Source organism: Periplaneta americana, chromosome 16 (genome assembly GCF_040183065.1).
Source record: "Periplaneta americana isolate PAMFEO1 chromosome 16, P.americana_PAMFEO1_priV1, whole genome shotgun sequence".
NCBI lineage: Eukaryota > Metazoa > Arthropoda > Insecta > Blattodea > Blattidae > Periplaneta > Periplaneta americana.
In genome coordinates, this window is record NC_091132.1 from 87,526,555 (window position 1) to 87,545,027 (window position 18,473).

General features: G+C 33.9%; 1 protein-coding gene across 6 annotated transcripts in view; it reads right to left on the reverse strand.

The window, feature by feature from the left end:
* uif (sushi, von Willebrand factor type A, EGF and pentraxin domain-containing protein uif) overlaps positions 1-18,473 on the reverse strand; it is a 431,448-nt gene that overhangs the window by 57,815 nt on the left and 355,160 nt on the right. For all 6 annotated transcript variants that reach the window (XR_011329717.1, XR_011329716.1, XR_011329718.1 and 3 more), the window contains exons 30-38: positions 17,879-17,970; positions 17,090-17,307; positions 12,893-13,145; positions 8,371-8,505; positions 6,974-7,171; positions 4,602-4,817; positions 4,006-4,149; positions 2,241-2,389; positions 1,497-1,623 (exon numbers count right to left, since the gene is read on the reverse strand). Coding sequence is in view for 3 of the 6 variants with exons in the window: in XM_069812500.1 (XP_069668601.1) it covers positions 1,497-1,623; positions 2,241-2,389; positions 4,006-4,149; positions 4,602-4,817; positions 6,974-7,171; positions 8,371-8,505; positions 12,893-13,145; positions 17,090-17,307; positions 17,879-17,970 (1,532 nt within the window). In the remaining 3 variants the exon portion in view is untranslated. The remainder of the gene's footprint in view (positions 1-1,496; positions 1,624-2,240; positions 2,390-4,005; positions 4,150-4,601; positions 4,818-6,973; positions 7,172-8,370; positions 8,506-12,892; positions 13,146-17,089; positions 17,308-17,878; positions 17,971-18,473) is intronic.

The window sequence follows — 18,473 nt, forward strand, 5'->3', positions numbered from 1 at the left end:
TGTTTCTTAATAAATTAATCATTTATCAGTAGAATAAGGTAAGTTCAGATGTTATTTCAGATGAACTCAAAAACTGTTTGATTATGTATTGAGTTTAATAGAAAAGAATATACTGTACAAACATATGTCATAACATAAGCACAAGAAGTACTGTCAGTTTTGTTAGCAGTTTTGTTTAATTTCCCAGCAATATCCCTCCAGATGTTATTGCGAATATTCTCATCCTTGTATGATTCGTCTTCAGGATCAAATAATGGCGGGGTTTTCCGCTACTATTCTACAAATTGTTCGTCTTCTTCTCTACTGAATTTAATTTCTGGTATTTTAGTATTTTACTTCACAAAAAACACGTGCTGCGTACTACTGTTGCAAGACACTACTGGTCTGAAAGTAGTCTCATGCACTTTGTCCGAGTTGTCTGTGACTTTCTCATGAACTCTAAGGTACTTCATATAATTCTATAGGAATCAAATAGGAAGTTATTAGTCTCGGTCTTCAGTTTCTGACTTGGCCGCTTGTCTGCCTCATGCATCCAAATGATACACTGGATTCCATTAATGCCATCTCATTCTTTAGTTGTACTCACAACGAAACTGCGTCTTTTACCCCCACCCCTTCAGTGCACATGCGACTTGACTTGCCTATATTGTGTATTCCGGTTTTCAGTAGTGTTCATGCTAGAGTAGCAGCAGCACTGTCATCACAAGTTAGAACTCGTTTGCAATGTATGCAACATTTCAGAGGTGCAGTAGCACGCCACTACTTATAGAAATGGCTATATCTGTGTCTTGTATACATTTTTAATGGCATAGCAGTGGGAGGGGGATGAAGTACTGAATGTAATCACAACTTCAAACGGTGAGGAGATTAATGGAATAGATTGTACCTTTCCATCATGTTACGAACGAACTTGAATACCAACAGAAAAGCTTGAATACTTGTAAAAATTGCTTTAAATTTCAAATCCAAAATGGTGAAAGATAGAAAAAAAACAAACAATTAAGAAAAGAAAAATACAAGAGACAAAACAAAAGAAAGAAAGGAAACAAAAAAGAAAGAAAGAAAGAAAGAAAGAAAGGGATGAACAAATAAATTAATTAAAGAAAAATAAAACTTCAATAAACTGAATAAATAAATGAAAAATTAATAAACATATAAATAGGCATAAATAAGAAGAGAGGGAGAGGCAGACAGAAATTTAAAAAATGAATGAGAGAAGAAAGAAAGTAAAACGAAAGAAACAAACAAACATAAACGAAAGAAATTTAATTTAATTGTACGTACTTGATTCACTTCAGAGTTTCAAATCTTATCATGAATCTTTATCATGTGAATGATAAATGTGTTACATGACAACATAAACAATTATATAGAACTATCAGCAAATATATATCAGCATATTATGCTTTAGTTTTTGAATATTACATCTATGAAATATTTTTAAATATTAAAATATGCTAAATGTATTCATTTCCAATTTTCTAATTAGTAGATACCTGTATTGATTTCACAATGCTGTCCTTCCCATCCAGGCAAGCATTCACACTTGAAACGTCCTTGTTGCAATGCTACACATGTAGCTCCATTAGCACATGGATTACCATTTGCTGTGCATGGGTTTATCTGTTGATAATGAAATTACATTCATATTAGTATGTCTTCAATTAACTTTCAGAATGAGTGAAATTAAATATGTGCTGTTAATTCTGTTACATTACCAGTCAAATTCATTGTTCTACGAGAGTTATAAAATATGTTTTCAAATTTAACAAGCTTTTCATTTGTCGGTTAAATACTTTCATAGATGGACAGCACAATTGAAGAGTCCAATGCAAGAATGATGGATGCCATTTGGAATACATTTTGCAGGAGAAGCAATTGAAAGTTTGAAATGCTCGGCGCTCAAAGCTTAACTGAGATTTTCCGATCATTACTGGACAATGACTATCAGTGTTAATGCCATATAACTCTCTATGTACATTCTATATGTCTTAAGCTATGCATTGACAGTCTTGGTTCATTTTCGACAAGAAAGTGACATCCATCATTCTTAGAGTGGACTCTTCAATTTAGTACAATATAAATGACAGAATCACATTTTGAGTCGGGTAAGATTTAACCAAGGTATTTATTCTAGCCACAAGTTGATTTTGATCCATTCATTCAGTAGTTTAATTAACATAAATTTGAAGCTTTTAAGACACTTATGTTTAAAGAGTAATTTATGAATGTAACAGTACCGTAACATCACAGTCCAAGCCAGTGTATCCAGCTCGACAAAGGCAAGTATAATTGTTAATTCCTGGTTCATCTTTGCACATGGCTCGCTCTGGACAAGTATTATTTCTACAATCTGACTGTTCCACTTGACAGTTTATTCCACTGTACCCTGTAGAAGATAACCAGAAAAATATTATATATCAATACGTAATATCAATAAAGAACATGATTTTGTATTTATTTGAGGTAAATACGTTAAAATAAATTTAAATTCAATTTCTTACAAATTCCTGAATCCGGAAGTAAGGAAATATTTTTCATGTTTCTTAATTTGGTTATTACAGTCATAGTTTGTTTATTTGTATTCACATCTAAAACAATAAACACTCGGGACAATTAATATATGTACCAGTACTTGTAAAAGTTGAATTATCTTACTCTATGTTACAATTCATTATGACTTAACATTTAAGTTTAACATTTAACTTTAGCTTATGCAGACTTTCCTCCCACGAAACATTATAGCTATTTAAATTACTAATTTAAGAAATTATAAGAGTCATGAATACAGCAGATAGTGCAGATACCTATATGTAGGATGAATTAAACAATACAGTTCGTATTAAATATAGATAACAGTGTGTCTGAGCCATCTAGGTCAGGAAATTGATTGGCTGCTCATCTGATAGATTCCCACTTGTCGGCAGCTAGGATGGGATGCGTACATTCAAGAGTGACCGTGTTCATTTAGCTGTGATAGAGTTCGTTCTATCAGTTTTTTGTGTGGCAGTGATAAACAGATACTATTTACTAAGGAATTTATGAGTATATACATATACAAAATGTACATAAAAATAGGAAATTGTATAGTACAATCACGCGAAAATTCAGACGTAAATATCCTGAGAAAATGGACCGCACATACAGCATCTTCTGTGAGCAGGGTGAGTACAGAATGCTGTTGTATTATATACATTACACCAAAGATTTCAGATGCATTGTAGTATGGACATGGAATACAAAGGGTAAAACAACATGGAAAGGAAGGATGGTGAGAGATGGAATGAAGATGTCATGAAAGCTATCTAAGGAAAAGTGAGATACAAAAAGTAAATAACAAGATTTGAATTAAATTTAACGGAGAGGGGCATTATGGCCCAGCACTGCGACCTGTTAAGATCTATTGCGCTAACCCTCTAATGACGCATTCCCAACCACTCTGGCGGACCACATTAAGGTTCTCTTGTGCCCAGGTTTCGAGCAAGCAACCCCTCTCGTCCCTAAACCAGCACCCTCCATGTGTCATCAGCCGGCATTCAGGGAATGCTACGAAATGATAACGAAATGGCGAAATGGTGAGGGAATGATGTAAATGCCTAATTTGGGGAAAAATGGGAGAACCCCGGGAAAAACCCCAACTGCGACCTTGTCCGCCACAAGCGTCACTATGGATTTTTTCATCCCAGACTTGACTGGGAATTGAACCCAGGCCGCCTGCGTGACAGCCTGAGGTTCAGACCATTATTCTGCCACTGCAGAGGGTAAGAGACAAGATAAAAGACAATATTATATAGGTGTGGGAAACAGCTACAATAACCATGAGGAAATTTGCTCACAAAAATTGACCAACTCGATCCTGATAAAGTGTATGTTTTTGCCTTGCCTTTTATTTGTCTAGAATAGTCTTCAGTGGTGGCGTTGTGCAATATGACCACATGATGATGATGATGATGATGATGATGATGATGATGATGAACAGAAGAACAATTTAGAAATCTTACTTACCTGGAGCACACTGGCAACGGTATCCTTGAGGTAGATCGACACAACTTGCACCATTGTAACAAGGTTGTGATGAACATTCGTCGATATCAATTTCACATCGACGTCCAGAGAAACCAGCTGGGCAGAAACACTGGATGCCATGGCCTATTGCAATGAATAACTTAAATTAACTGCAATACAATAACACCTCTTTAAATTTATATTTTCAGACTTAAATCTCGCAACAGTCAAACCATTGTAATATGCATAAGTTTTATAGGCGCATAATTTAATTAGCTGAAAAAATAGGACATCAGTTAAAATAAAAATTCAAATCTCAATAACTCAAAGTAAAAATTATTGTAGGCAAAGACGATTTTGGGTATCATTGCTAATATGATGGTAGGAAATTAAATCTCAACTCTTATGGATCTCAACAGAGAACATTTTTTTCATTTCATAGAGCAAGTAACTATCAAGGTTACTAGAGATCATACACCAATGTTTTAGTATTTTCAGATTTCTTAACTTTGATCTTCTCTATTAGGTTTGGTTTGAAGTTCATTTTTAAGCTGTAAGTGAATTTCCGTTAGAATTGACTGAATGTTAAATATTACCCTTTGGCGAACAGAGGCCTCCATGCTGACAAGCATTCTCTGTGCACTGAATGAGCTCACACTCTTCACGACCAATTGCACCAGGTCCAGCTGTGCGCATGTCAGCAGGACACTCAAAACAAGTAGTCTGGCCAGATTGAGGCTGGAAGAAGTTGCGTGGACAAGGAGCACAGGGAGCAAGTCCAATGTCTGAATACTGCCCAGGTGAACATTTCGCTGAAATACAAATTCAACATTGGATTTACAATTTATATTTAGAAGATACCCATTTATTGCAGATTATGTTACTTTACCATATTTATAATCGTTTTCGTATTAGTATTTTTACCACATTTCGTAACTGAAAATTCAGTTCCTGTAAATTATTTTACATTTCGTATAAAATAAAAAATTTGTGTATTATCATTCATACATAATGTTTATGTTCAAAATCTTCTTCTGTATCCTATAAATTTTGTGTTCATCTCTTTTCTACACATCGTTCATAATATTTTGATTCGTTTTCAATTTTCATATTTTGTCCATTTACAGTATCGGTATGTTATATATTTTATGAAAAAAATCTACTGGGTTATATTATTATTATTGATTACAACTGGTGGTCAATAACACGAACTAGGAATGCACCTTTATTAAGTACCAGTACAGGTATTCTTCAGCATAATCGGAAACATCTTAACTATGGTACTGTATGTGCAATGTATCGAGTATGAAAGTTTTCTAAATTTGGGGAAGCTGGTGTTTCAGTTTTAAAATTTCTAATTGTGGATAAGAATTCCCGTAAGTATCCTCGTGTTTAATATTATTAATAAATGGATATGCATTGGTTCTATTTTCCACAGTTGTTTGATGCCCTCTGTCAGTAAGAAATATCTATTAATTTTTATTTACAGCAGCAGCAGTAGTAGTAGTAGTAGTAGTAGTATAATGGTAGCAGTATAAGTACAGTTAGTCCCAGGGAATGTTCCTGGTGTTTCTGTTGGCCGACAGTGACAGGTACCCTCACTACTGCCACTGCTTACATTTGCGAACTCACAGCTCTTCGCCAGATTAATAGATTAAAATTTGCATACTATGTTATATTAATGACATATATTTGACCATAGAATTATTTATTGCTAGTTTTCCAAATCTAACATCATGTAATTTTTATTTCTGGGGAACACTGAAGAATAAACAACTAATCCTAATATGTTAGAGGAACTTAAAGAAAATGTTCGAACAGAAATTAATTTTATTAATGCACAAGAACTGATGCATGTGAATGATAAGTTCTTATGATGATGTCAATTATATATCACACAAGATGGGCAGCTATTGTGAGGTGGATGAGTACCGAATGTTATTAGTATAACATAGTACAGTAAAATCCCTCGTATCCGGCACCCAAATAACCGGAAATACCAAAACAACGGCACTTTTGGCTAGAAAAAAAAAAAGTCATCCATGCAAAAGAGAAGAGTCTGACGAAGATGTGAGTGGTTTTTGTAGATCGCACATGCCACATATTGTGTTTACTCTTTACACTGTTCACGCATGAAAATATAAACAAAAAAAACTCGTTATGTCCCTGAAGTAGAAAGTAGCACCAGTAATCTGTTGATACCTTTTAATTTAACACTTGAACTTGCCCGTTTCGAAGGGGTGTTGGATGAGTCTAAATACGAAAGTATGAAATTCTCTGTTCCTATAGCGCGTAAAAATTTCATCTGAGTGATGGATAGTATCATGGCCATTACCGCTAAGCCTGCTGTTACACAATGGATTCCGCAAAACACAAGAGAAATGTTCTTATACTCAAACCATCCGAGCGCTACTTCATAATCTTCATAGTTGTATTCAGTACTAAAAATAAACACTGTACGTATTTCAAAACTTTATTTTTAATTATCTATATGAAAATTATTAAATTTCGACATGGAAAAAAATGTTTGTGCAGTACAGTGTGTCTTTACATAACCTGTAAACATATTTTCCAATTATCCGGCAAAATCAGTTATCCAGCACTGGCTTTGTCCCACAGTTGCCAGATACAAGGAATTCTACTGTATATGAGTTTTTACCTGGCAAAGCACAATGAGTTCGCAGATGTAAGTAGCAGTAGTGCCACTGGTCAGATAACAAAAATGCTGGGAATGTTTGCTAAAACTCACTGTATCAGCGACAGTAATAATAATAATAATAATAATAATAATAATAATAATAATAATAATAATAATAATAATAATAATAATAATAATAATAATTTGATGGTGTGTGGTGTGTGTGCTTGCATGTGTATGTGTGTTTGCGCACACGTATGTGTTTGTGTATGCATGTGCATTCACACGTATGTTTTACTGTACAACACTGTAAAATATTTCGAATGTTACCTCTGCACTTGTCTTTATTGCCAGCTGCAGGCTGATACGTATATGTGCTGGCAGGGCAAGCCTGACAATCCTTGAAACCGTCAGTTGGAGGCTCTCCTGTGTAACTGTTGCGTGGACATTCCAAACACGGCACCAGACCTGTTGGTGAGTACGTGCCATACCCACATACTGGAACACAGTCTGCTATGCTCTTCGAACCTAAAATAGAAGTTTTAACTCTAATATACAAAACATTCTCGATATTTCTTCTGACATTTTGTAGAATCATGTTACTATTATGTCTGTAAAAATGAAAAATTAATTCATCACTGTTGATTATACATATATTCAGAAAACAGTATCAAGAAAGAAAGTAAAAATCTAACAATCTGACACGGAATATTTTATATATCAGTAAAACGTCCGAAAAATTGTAGCTATTTAAAATTTGAGATGGACTTCAAAATCAAAATAGCTGCAAATAATAATAATGTTTTATTTTCGCTGGCAGAGTCAAGGCCATAAAGCCTTCTCTTCCACTCAACCGGCCTTAATCAGTACAATACATATTTAAATTACGAATATTTACACTACACTTAAAAGGTTCTCCAGCAATATTCTTCAGTTAAGTTAATGACTAGTAGACTACATATTTATTTAAATTTAGATAAACCTATAAGGTAAAGTAGTAACTTAATTTATGAGCTAATTTAATTCGATCAATTATAATTAATTTGAGATTTGAGATAGCTAGTAAAATGATGAAAATTAATTTAATATAAGCTTACTAGAACTATGTTACAGGGAGAAAAATATATATATGGGATAGGCCTAAATTAAAAATAGGAAAAACTTTTACACGATTCAAATTTAATTTCAAATTATCTCAGAAGATCACTCAGTAGCCTTACCAAATGTTTTAGTTTCTCAAGAGTATTACTGTTTTGCAAAACAAATGGAAAATTGTAAACTAATGTTTTCAAAGTGTGCGTTATGAAAACAGTCAGAATAAAATAATGAGTGAAGAAAATATCAACATTTGTAAAGCTCCAGCTATCAGCGAAAATACTATAAAGAAATATTGAGATACCAGACAGTAAATGACTTAATTGTCACAGACAAGAGCTTCAGATAGTAAGAAAGAACGTAAGTCTGTAAGAAACTGAAGGCTGGTTCACAATAAACTGGGAACGGAAACGAGAACGGAAATATTGTTAAAATAAATGTATTTAAATGTGAGCATTCACAATTGACTATTGTGAACGCCCACATATAGATACAATTATTTTAACATTATTTACGTTCTCGTTCTCATTTCCGTTCCCTGTTTATTGTGAACCAGCCTTAACTGTCTGGCTGGCTGACTGACTGTATGTTGGACAAATTAAATATTCATGCCTTTATTATATGTCTCTTACCTTCTTCACGAGTATAGGTACCCATTGGACAGCGAATGCATGAGCCTTGGCGATCTCTATTTTGATAGAAGCCACGGGGACAATGAGTACATTGCTGTTGTTTCTCTCCCGCATATGTTCCTGCCGGACAGTGCACTGTAAAATATATAAAACCCTTAAATACACGTGAATGGAATGAAATTATTTATTTTATTACTCACTTGACAAAACAAATGTTATCCTTCATTGTTGAATAGTTATCATGCTAACATTAGACTCGAGATTTGTGGATTCAAACCTGATCTAAGATCATGACTTTTAAAAATGTTAAAATTTAGGAACACTCTCTTTGATGGAAGAGTGAAGCGAAACGTCTCGTATCAATTTTAAAGCATGTAAAAGAATTTCTGCTGGCCGAGATGGATCTCGACAAAATTCATCTCTCATTTCTGGCAAAAGTCAAAAGTGTTATAGAGAGCCATTCATTTATTTAGCACTACTGCCGGGCTAATAGCTTAATAAAACACAAAATTATTTAAATAATTCAGGACCATTCATTGGTATGGTGCTTGCTCGTGGAAGTAGAATGGAGGTGGCGTTACACAGAACCAATCTTGAAAGAGTTGTGTTTTGGTGCGCGCAGCTACCTGATGCCACCACTACTCTGTGACCTGGAGCTATGCCATACAAACAATGGCTCTGTATGTATTCCTCAATTATCATTTTATCGTAAGGAGTAATTAAATCTGCTTTACGGGTGCCTCCACGACAAAAATTAAATTATTCACCTCTGCCAAGTTAGCATAAACTAAATGATAATAACCAGAATTTTACATTCAGGACTAACAAAAATGTTATATTCTTAAACAATTAGGAGTATCTGAAATGATAAGACTTTTGTCAAATATCTGAGACTCCTGTTAAACCTCCAATAGTAAATAGGAATACAAATCCCAATGATCATGTGACCATGAAACGTTTGACAGATATGTGTGCAGACACATGATTTTAATATTTATTTAAGAAATTAGAAGAATCCGATGCTATTTGTAATTTTTATTCATGTTTATATGTACCTGTTCAATAACTTCTTCTGTAACTTAAACTTATTCACTCTTGTCAGATGCTTCTGGCTTTGTGTATACGAGACATCATAGCACTGTACAAAATATTTAAATGAAAAAGTAGGTACTAAATTTGCGCTAAAACATGTCTCAGATGTACATACATGTTTCTAAAGACCAGAAGAACAAAAATACAATAATACCAAAGCAAAAAATAATTGTCCCAAATAATTTCTCAAGAATAATTTTATTCTATTATGTTGCCAACAAAATCATCGTTTATAGTTTATTTTCCAGAACTTTATTAATCAAAAGTCATACATAAATTTTATTAGTATAGTTATTTTTGCAACTTATGTGTAAAATGGAGCTTTACTGTATGAGTGGAGGATTCTGAGCATGAGCTGTAGGCAAATTCTGAAAATACACGAGCACAAGAAAGTCCACGCCACACACAAAAATAATTATTACCATAGAAACAGAATGCTATTACTATTGATATTATACACCGTGTCCCACTTAAAGGGATCGAGAAATAAATGCTCACCATTTAAAATCAGATGAAGATATAGTTGTGATTTACATCTGACAAGATAGAGAAACTGTCCAAGTTTATGCACCAATGATTTGAAAACAGTTGCATGTTCATGTGTATGCGCACTAATGTTTATTGTGGTAAAAAAGAACATTCCGTCATTGGACCATTCTTCTTCATCGAGGCAACAGTCACAGGGAATGTGTACCGGTATCTGGACATGTTGCAGAATTTTTGTTGTTGATCAACTCCCCTCAGAATCGGTTTTTCAGCAACATGGGGCTCCACCCCATTACTATGGAGCAGTGCGTGGCTTCTTGAATGCAAACTTTCCCAATAGGTTGATGGAGAACCCTTGCCTGGCCACCTAGGTTAACCGACTTGACGCCCATTGACCTTCCTCTGGGGCTTTGTGACAAGTGTTGTGTACCAACGTGATACAGTTGACACTTTGGAAAAACTGAGACAACTCATTATAAATGCAGCTGCGCTAATCACCCTACAAATGTTATGGAACACTTGGCAAAAGATTGAGTACCTTTTAAATGTCTTCAGGGTAGCTCGAGGCACACACATTGAGTTGCACTGACCATTCTCCGAAACTCAGAGTTTTTACATCAAGTTATACAAAAAGTTATGTTATAAAACCATTATTTATACTTTAAATTAGCACTTATTTCTTGATCCCTCTAAGCGGGACACGGTGTATAATATAGTGGTCCTGAAGCCTGTGATAAAGTTATTTTATCCATAACTGGTATATAATCTGATCTTTATTTCACTGTCCTTAGCAACCTAAACAATAGCTTTATTCACAGCAGTGAATTAAAATTTTTGAATCACTCTCTCCTTGACAACCAAAACCTTAGCAACAATAAAATTCATACATTCATTCATTTATAACTTCTTCAAAAACAACAAATTATAAAGAAAAGGCCTACAATTTAAAATTAAAATACTAGTAATGAATATAATCTATACTAATAATAAATCTGTAGCCGAAATTTTTCTGGTAATTTTCGCTTTTCCAAAAATAATTGGTGTTAACATGTATAATTAATCATCCTGAAACCGAAAATCGCTTTTTTGAAATTTTTGTTTGTATGTCTGTCTGCCTGGATGTTTGTTACCTTTTCACGCGATAATGGCTGAACGGATTTAGATGAAAATTGGAATATAAATTAAGTTCGTTGTAACTTAGTTTTTAGGCTATATGCCATTCAAAATATTTTATTTAAAAGGGCCTGAATTAAATAAATCGAAATATCTCGCTTATTACTCATTTTAATGTTACATAACAAAAGTTTCTTTAAAAACGATTTCCAATAACTTTTATTCTATGCAAAATTTTGATAGAACTGATATTACTAGGTTCTATGATGTACCGAAGTACATAATATTTCCGTGCAGGAATTCTGCATTATCATAATATGTATCTGTTTTAAAATAACAATGCTTTTATATCTTGGCCACGTGAGATTAATATACGACGTTAGCCACGAATTGACTCTGCATTTATTTAAGGCAGCCTTGGAATCCTTGGACAACAATCGGATTAACATACGGATGATGTGATACTAAATATTATTATATTATAAAGAGAGAGTGTTTGTGTGTTTGCATGAGGCAATCTCAAGAAACTATTTAATAGATTTAAATAATTCTTTCATCATTGGAAAGTGTAGTTCCTTTAAATGGTATCATTTGGTGACAAAACCTTCTTCCAGCTGAGAGTGACAACCTTCAATTCTTTCAAATGTATTTTATTTCAGACACTGATGAGTCTAACATAATACCAAGCTTAAAAGTATAATTAATCGAACAACTCCAGAAACTAATGCATGGTAATAACAGTTACCAGTACATTTATAGTTCTAAATACAACTTTGATAGTAATTCAGGAGCAAACGATTTATAATTGATAATAAATTAATTATTCACTAACAATAACAAAGCTGTATTTGGAAATATAACAGATTTAAGTCAATGATATTCATTTATAACAAGTGCAGCAAAGCGTGAGGGTACGGCTAGTTTAAAATAACTCTATTTTACAGCATTCAGAAAAGGCCTATTTTTCATATGCAAAACTGTTTAAAAACCTCTACTTTTTATTATGGTAGTGTATAAAATGACATAGGCTATATATTGTAATACGAATTTCAGCATAGCATTTAAAAGTGATATAAATTTAAGTGATCTAATTTAGATTGAGATAAATTTTAAGTGATCTAATTTATATTGAGATTCTAAGAACAATATTTTCTTTACATTCAAGTAATTAGCAGTAGCCTACTGTGAATCAGACAAGGGGAAATAGTGGAAATAATTATTTCTGTGGACACACACTCACGCAAACAAGGAAGGATTAGAGTCAATGACCAATAATCCTTTAATAAAGAGGGCCATATTGTGTCTACCTGCGTACCTAGTCTTTTGTGATGATTCTTCTGTGCCAAAGATGGAAAGTGCTTGTAATGAAATTGCAGAAAAAACTCTGTAGGTACTACTTAATACCTATGACGGAACAGTTTTATTGATGGCATCTATAGTGTTACATTTTATTTGAAATAGCCATTTTATGATGTTGGTTCAAATAAAAACTAATTTATTATCTCACCATAATAGAGTATGGTAAATTATGTTTCATATGTAACCCAGATTAAATGATTCTTACCTACTGAATGTGAATGAAACCCTTCCAGAAATAGATAGGCAAGCAACGTCATTCAAATATTCGCTTTTTCGGCAATAGAATGATGAAATTGTGTATTTCCGTAAAAATCTTGAAATCGATTTTTTGCAACATCACAATACATTTTACTTTTCACAATGAGGAAATAAAAACTAAAACTTTTTATTTTTAACATACCTAGAAATACTTATATAAAAAAATACACTAGTAACAGCTCTGTTACGATTGTGGGTTAAGTACTATACTTACAGCAACGAGGTACATCATTCGTGTCCATGTTCAGAACCTCTCCAACATTGCAGTCAAATCCTCTTGAGATATTTGATTTCAGAGCTCGAATTGGAGGACAGAGATTTCCAATGGCAGACACATTAAGAAGAGGTTCTATGACAGCACTGGCATATGGCACCGAAAGGTCGAATATTAGGTTCAGAGTCGAACCACAAAGATCATAAAGTTGAGGTTGTCGCACTGCAGGCACAATGACCAAGACGAAGTCCATCTGCAAACACAAATTGAGTCCTCCTTGAACAAAAAATTCGTATTGTTAAATAACAGCAGTTTTCGATGGTTTATGATTTCCGTTATATTTGAGGTTTGTGGGTTTAAACATGGCCGAGGACAATAAAAATGTTAGCATGTCTTTCTTTAGAAGGTTGGTAAAGTTAAAAATCCTGTGTCTTAGATTTATAGCTCGGGAAATAACTTTGTTTCAAATAAGAGCTCCAGGCAAAATTTAACGGTCATTCATGCTCATCATAAAATTCAACTGTAGTCAACACCCTTGTCTAACATCCTGACTGCTGGTTAATGATTTCCGTCTTAATGTGTCTGTACTTCGGAAATGTCAACTTTCTCAGATTAGTCGAGTGCCAGGAAGGTCTGTGGGATCATATTTGGAGGCTTCAACAGAATTCACAAGCCACTCACCATATTTTGATAGCCACTTGATAAATGCAGGCTGTTCTAACTCCTTTGCCTTTAAAATATTATTCTCTTATGAAATACATGAATCACGTTGGATTTCTAGGTTGATGTTATTGCAAAGATTATGCGATTCTAAGTATTTTCGAATATCGTTATTAGAAATTTATTACTAGGCACATTTTTGTTGTTTTCTTCCTGTTCTTTATATTCAATTTTGGTCACTTTTGCTTCTTCTGTATAACTTTATGCCTCCAAGAATGTCGATCAGTCTTCTGTTTCTTAAAAATGTCTAATATCCATATTTATGAAGAAATCCTATCGATTTATATTGCAAAAAATAACTTCAGTTTACTTAATTCTCATCCATCACACTTAACAACTGACTCGACAATTGTATAAAACAATCATTGAACTGTACGAACTCCAACCTAATACAAGCGACTTTTATCATCAACTGATGGCTTCGACATTAATAGTAGACGTGCTCAATTTATATCCAGACAGTTTCAAACAGAGTGGTACCTTCATATATGTATGATTGTTAAGATGTTTAGTTCTAATTTTACTGACGATTGATGTATACTATAAAATGCAAATAGATATCACATTTCAGCATTTGAAATAACATCGAGTACGACCTGTTTTAATTCGACTACTTCAATAACATAAGATTTTTGCAATTAGGCGTACTCCACGTGCAGCAGATGAATTGGTCTCATATAATATCAACATTTGCTGCCTGGGTATGAAGTGTTCGCACCTATTATTTATTACTTAGCAGAGATATTTTTAGCACGACAATAGTGAACAAAAGATAACATGACAGAAGGGAAAGAATTTTTTAATTCAGTGTGAAACTGTCGGACTAAGGTTTTGTAAAACAAAAGACCACAAATGGTTTCTCGTCTTATGGTGGTCAGAAATCTGTAATAACAAAAAGTTTTTACTTTTTTTTACCAAATTCAAAATATTTCATATTGACTAATGAAGATCCTTAGGACGAGGTACAGTTGATTGAAGATAAAGAAACGTGGAGGGTAGGAACTAAATAAATAAATAAATAAATATGAAATCAAAGGGGGGAGGGAAACTGCCCCCTCACCACTTCCCTGCGGGCATCCATATTTGATCTTCCATAAAATCAACATGACAGTGTGCTTTCTAATTTCTTCTATAATATATGATTTCATTAACATTTTCGATGTTTAGATCTTTTCTACCCTCATTATACTGGGTGTCCCGTTTGAAGATAGCAGCCCCGATAACATTCATTTTCTGTTGCAAATATTTAAAGGATTTCTACAAAAAGTTAGTAGAGTATGAGGAAGTATAGGCAGCTCTATGCTCCACAGCCATTGAGGAAGGAAGTTGGCAACATGAAAAGAGACAAGTGTGCAAGCTGCTTGCGGTCACGTAGTCAGCCCTGATTAAATTTGTCAAATTGGTCATTCCCATGTTATGAAATGATAACATAAAATGACAACAACCACCAGTCTCTTCACTACAGAAAAGGCATTTTTTTGGTAACAAACGCTAGATGGAAGTACAGCTGCTCCATGCAATTCCATAAAGGTTATAAAGTGACTTCTTTTGCAGTCGTTAGATGGCACCATAGTGAAATTGATAAAAGTGGTTGCCTTGAAAGTCCATTAGTGTGATCAGTCTGTTACATGTGATCAGGGGTAGTAGGTTAATCGTGAGAGGTCATGCGAGGTGCTTGCTTGCTTTCACGTCGTAGTGAAGATGTATTGATACTCTGTGGAAGAGTGAGTGTTCATTGTGAAAAAATATTGGATTCTGGTTTCATTAAGAATTGTCAGAGGAGGTTCACTGAATAGTTTGGTGGCCAAAACTCGCTGTCCAAACGCTGTACGTATTCAAAATTTAATGAAAAGGCTTGAAACTAAAGGAACATTGTTGCATCTGCATGTTGGAGGGAGGCCAAAATGTCGGAAGAAACAGTGAATGACGTAGCAAACCGATTGTTAGCTTCTCCAAGAAAGTCCCTCCAAAAAGTAAAGCAAGAAAGTGAATTATCAAGAAGCACATGTCAAAGAGCTGTTGAAAACACCGACTTGCATGCTTACCAGTTTACAGTTGTCCACGAACTTAAACAGTAAGATTACAATAAATGCATGATATATTGATGAGAATCCAGGAATATTGGACTACACATGGTTTAGTGACAAGGCATGGTTTCACTTGTCCAGATACTTGAATTCCCAAAACACACGTTTTTGGGGTAGTGAATACCCACTTGCACTGTTCGAGGAACCCCTCCAATCCCAGAAATTCTGCCTGTTTTGTGTGCTATCACAGTGGCGAATAATTGGGCCCATTTTCTTCGATAACAAATGAAGTGAACATTGAAATTTTTCGGGAGTTTTTAAATCAATTTGATGATCGCGAATTCACACTCGGTTATTACCAACAAGATGGGGTCACAAGCAACACTTCTGGCTTGAGCATGGCTGTAGTCAAATCATTTTTCCCAGGTATAGTAATTTCACGAAGATTGTGTCCTCCAAGGTCATCAGATTTGACTCCACCTGACTTTTTCCTGTGGGGTATTGTATTGTATTTATTAACATTCCATGGTATTCATACATTGCTTCACAACTAGAATATGGAACAAGTCAAAAAATTTAATACTATTATAAAGTCTAATTTATAGTCACAGTCTAGATGAAATATATACAGACGAGGTTTACAATATAGTCTACTAGTACAACACAAAGTTTTAGTATCAATTTCATGAAGCATTATTGAATGTCATGAATTCACCTACAGAATAGAAGGAGTGAAAAATTAGGTACTTCTTTAATTTGGCGCTAAATAATCTTATGTTTTGAATTTCATATTTTATATCGATAAGGAGGCTTTTAAAAATTTTTACTGCCATATAACGCACTCCTTTTTGATAGCACAATAGACTTGCCGATGGAGTATGAAAGTCATTTTTTTACGTGTATTTATGCTATGAACTGTTGAATTAGTTACAAAGTTTTCACGATTACATACGAGGAAGATTATTAATGAAAAATATATACTGACAAGCCATGGGCATTATTTGTAGTTTTTTTTAAATAGTCCTACACGATTCCCTAGATTTGGCACCTACTATTATTCTAATTACTCTTTTCTGTAGTAGAAATCATCTAAAAGGACGTGCCTACATGAACAAACCACGCACACTTGATGAGTTACGAGAGAACATTCGATGTGAGATCCAGGCGGTGACACCAGGGGTTCTGGCAGACAACTTCAGAAACATGCAATGACTTGTTCAGTTGTGTATTAAAGCTCAGGGAGAGCATTTTCAGCACCTACTGTGACAACCTAATTTCATACAGGTATGACATGTAAATGTATTATACTTGTGTACTTTTTTGTACTTGTACTTTCTTTAAACTAACAGGGATACCTTAGAGTGGGACAACTGTACTTTCTATTCAGTAATGCATAGCCTTAGGATTAATGTTTATGCTGCTATTCAGCATATTAAATTATTATATTTACCTGAACAACATTCTCTTCAATCAGTTTTGGTTTTGAATCAACGAATGATACACTCATGTTGACATTAACAGCAGAGCATCTCTGAGTAAGGACATTATTAAGACTTGAATAATACTGAGCTAGAAGATCTGTATACTGATTCAGACATGGTGCTGCCACTGCTCCATTAGCTCTGTACGTTACAGATGCCACAACATGGTAATCAGCTTGTTGTGTATCTGTAATTCGAAATATACAAGAAATATCACGTCTCTATAATAATATATCCAACTTTTAATTAATTATGGTACTGGCAAAAGTATGAAGGGATAGGTGTAGACTGGATTTTTTCCATTGCTGGTGATGTAAAATGAAATCACATTGTTTCATTATCAATAATGGAAAAAGTCCAATTTACAACTATGATATCTCAAACAGTTCACCATTCTCATTTAGATCAATAAGTGTGGAAATTTATACTATTTACTTATGGGATAACGAAAGTACTTATATTTTGCTATGTTAAAGCATGTTGAAGTTAATGAAGGAATAAATTCGTAGCATGTTGATGACATGTACATTTCATTCTAATATTACAGTCTACATTCTAAGTAAGTTAATACAATGAAACTAATGGGTATATTTTATGTCAATTTGTATTTATGTCAAACAGAAATCTTTGTTACATGACGCCTACTTCCTACTCTAGTCTCCAGAAATCACTTTAAATGTAACTAAAAGAGATTAAGACTATCGGTATTAAAAATTACGATATTTCTTATACAAACACTCATTTTAATAAAATTATACCTTCTGAAACGCAATCAGGAACAACGGCAGTTGGCGTCCAAGGACTCTTCTCTTCACAACTGAATGTTTTTACTGGTTGGCCATCAGTAAATCTGCAAGTTTACCAACATATGTATATTAAACTTGTTTTTATGTATGATCATGGTGTTTTATGATAGGAAATACTGGAGTGGTTAAATGGCAAGTTTTAACAAGAAAGAAGATAGCCTACCTTGGCAATATTTATTCAGTTAGCATATGACTCTGTTTGGAGAAATAAATTATTACTAAAACTCCAGAAATTAGATATCTCCAGCAATATGTTCAGATGGATATCAGAATTCCTTAGTCAAAGATTCATTGCCACTAAATTCAATAACTCACTTTCTAGTTACAGACAAACATATCGAGGTCTACCTCAGGGCGCTGTCCTCAGCACAACTTTATTCAATATTTATATAAATGACTTACCCTCTCTATTAGAGGAATCAAACATGAAAACAGCACTATTTGCAGATGATATAGTTTTGTGGACTTCCGGATCTTACAGACATAGAGACAAAATTCAAAATTCTGCTCTTAAAGCTCTAAATCAACTACATGAAATGGAATACAT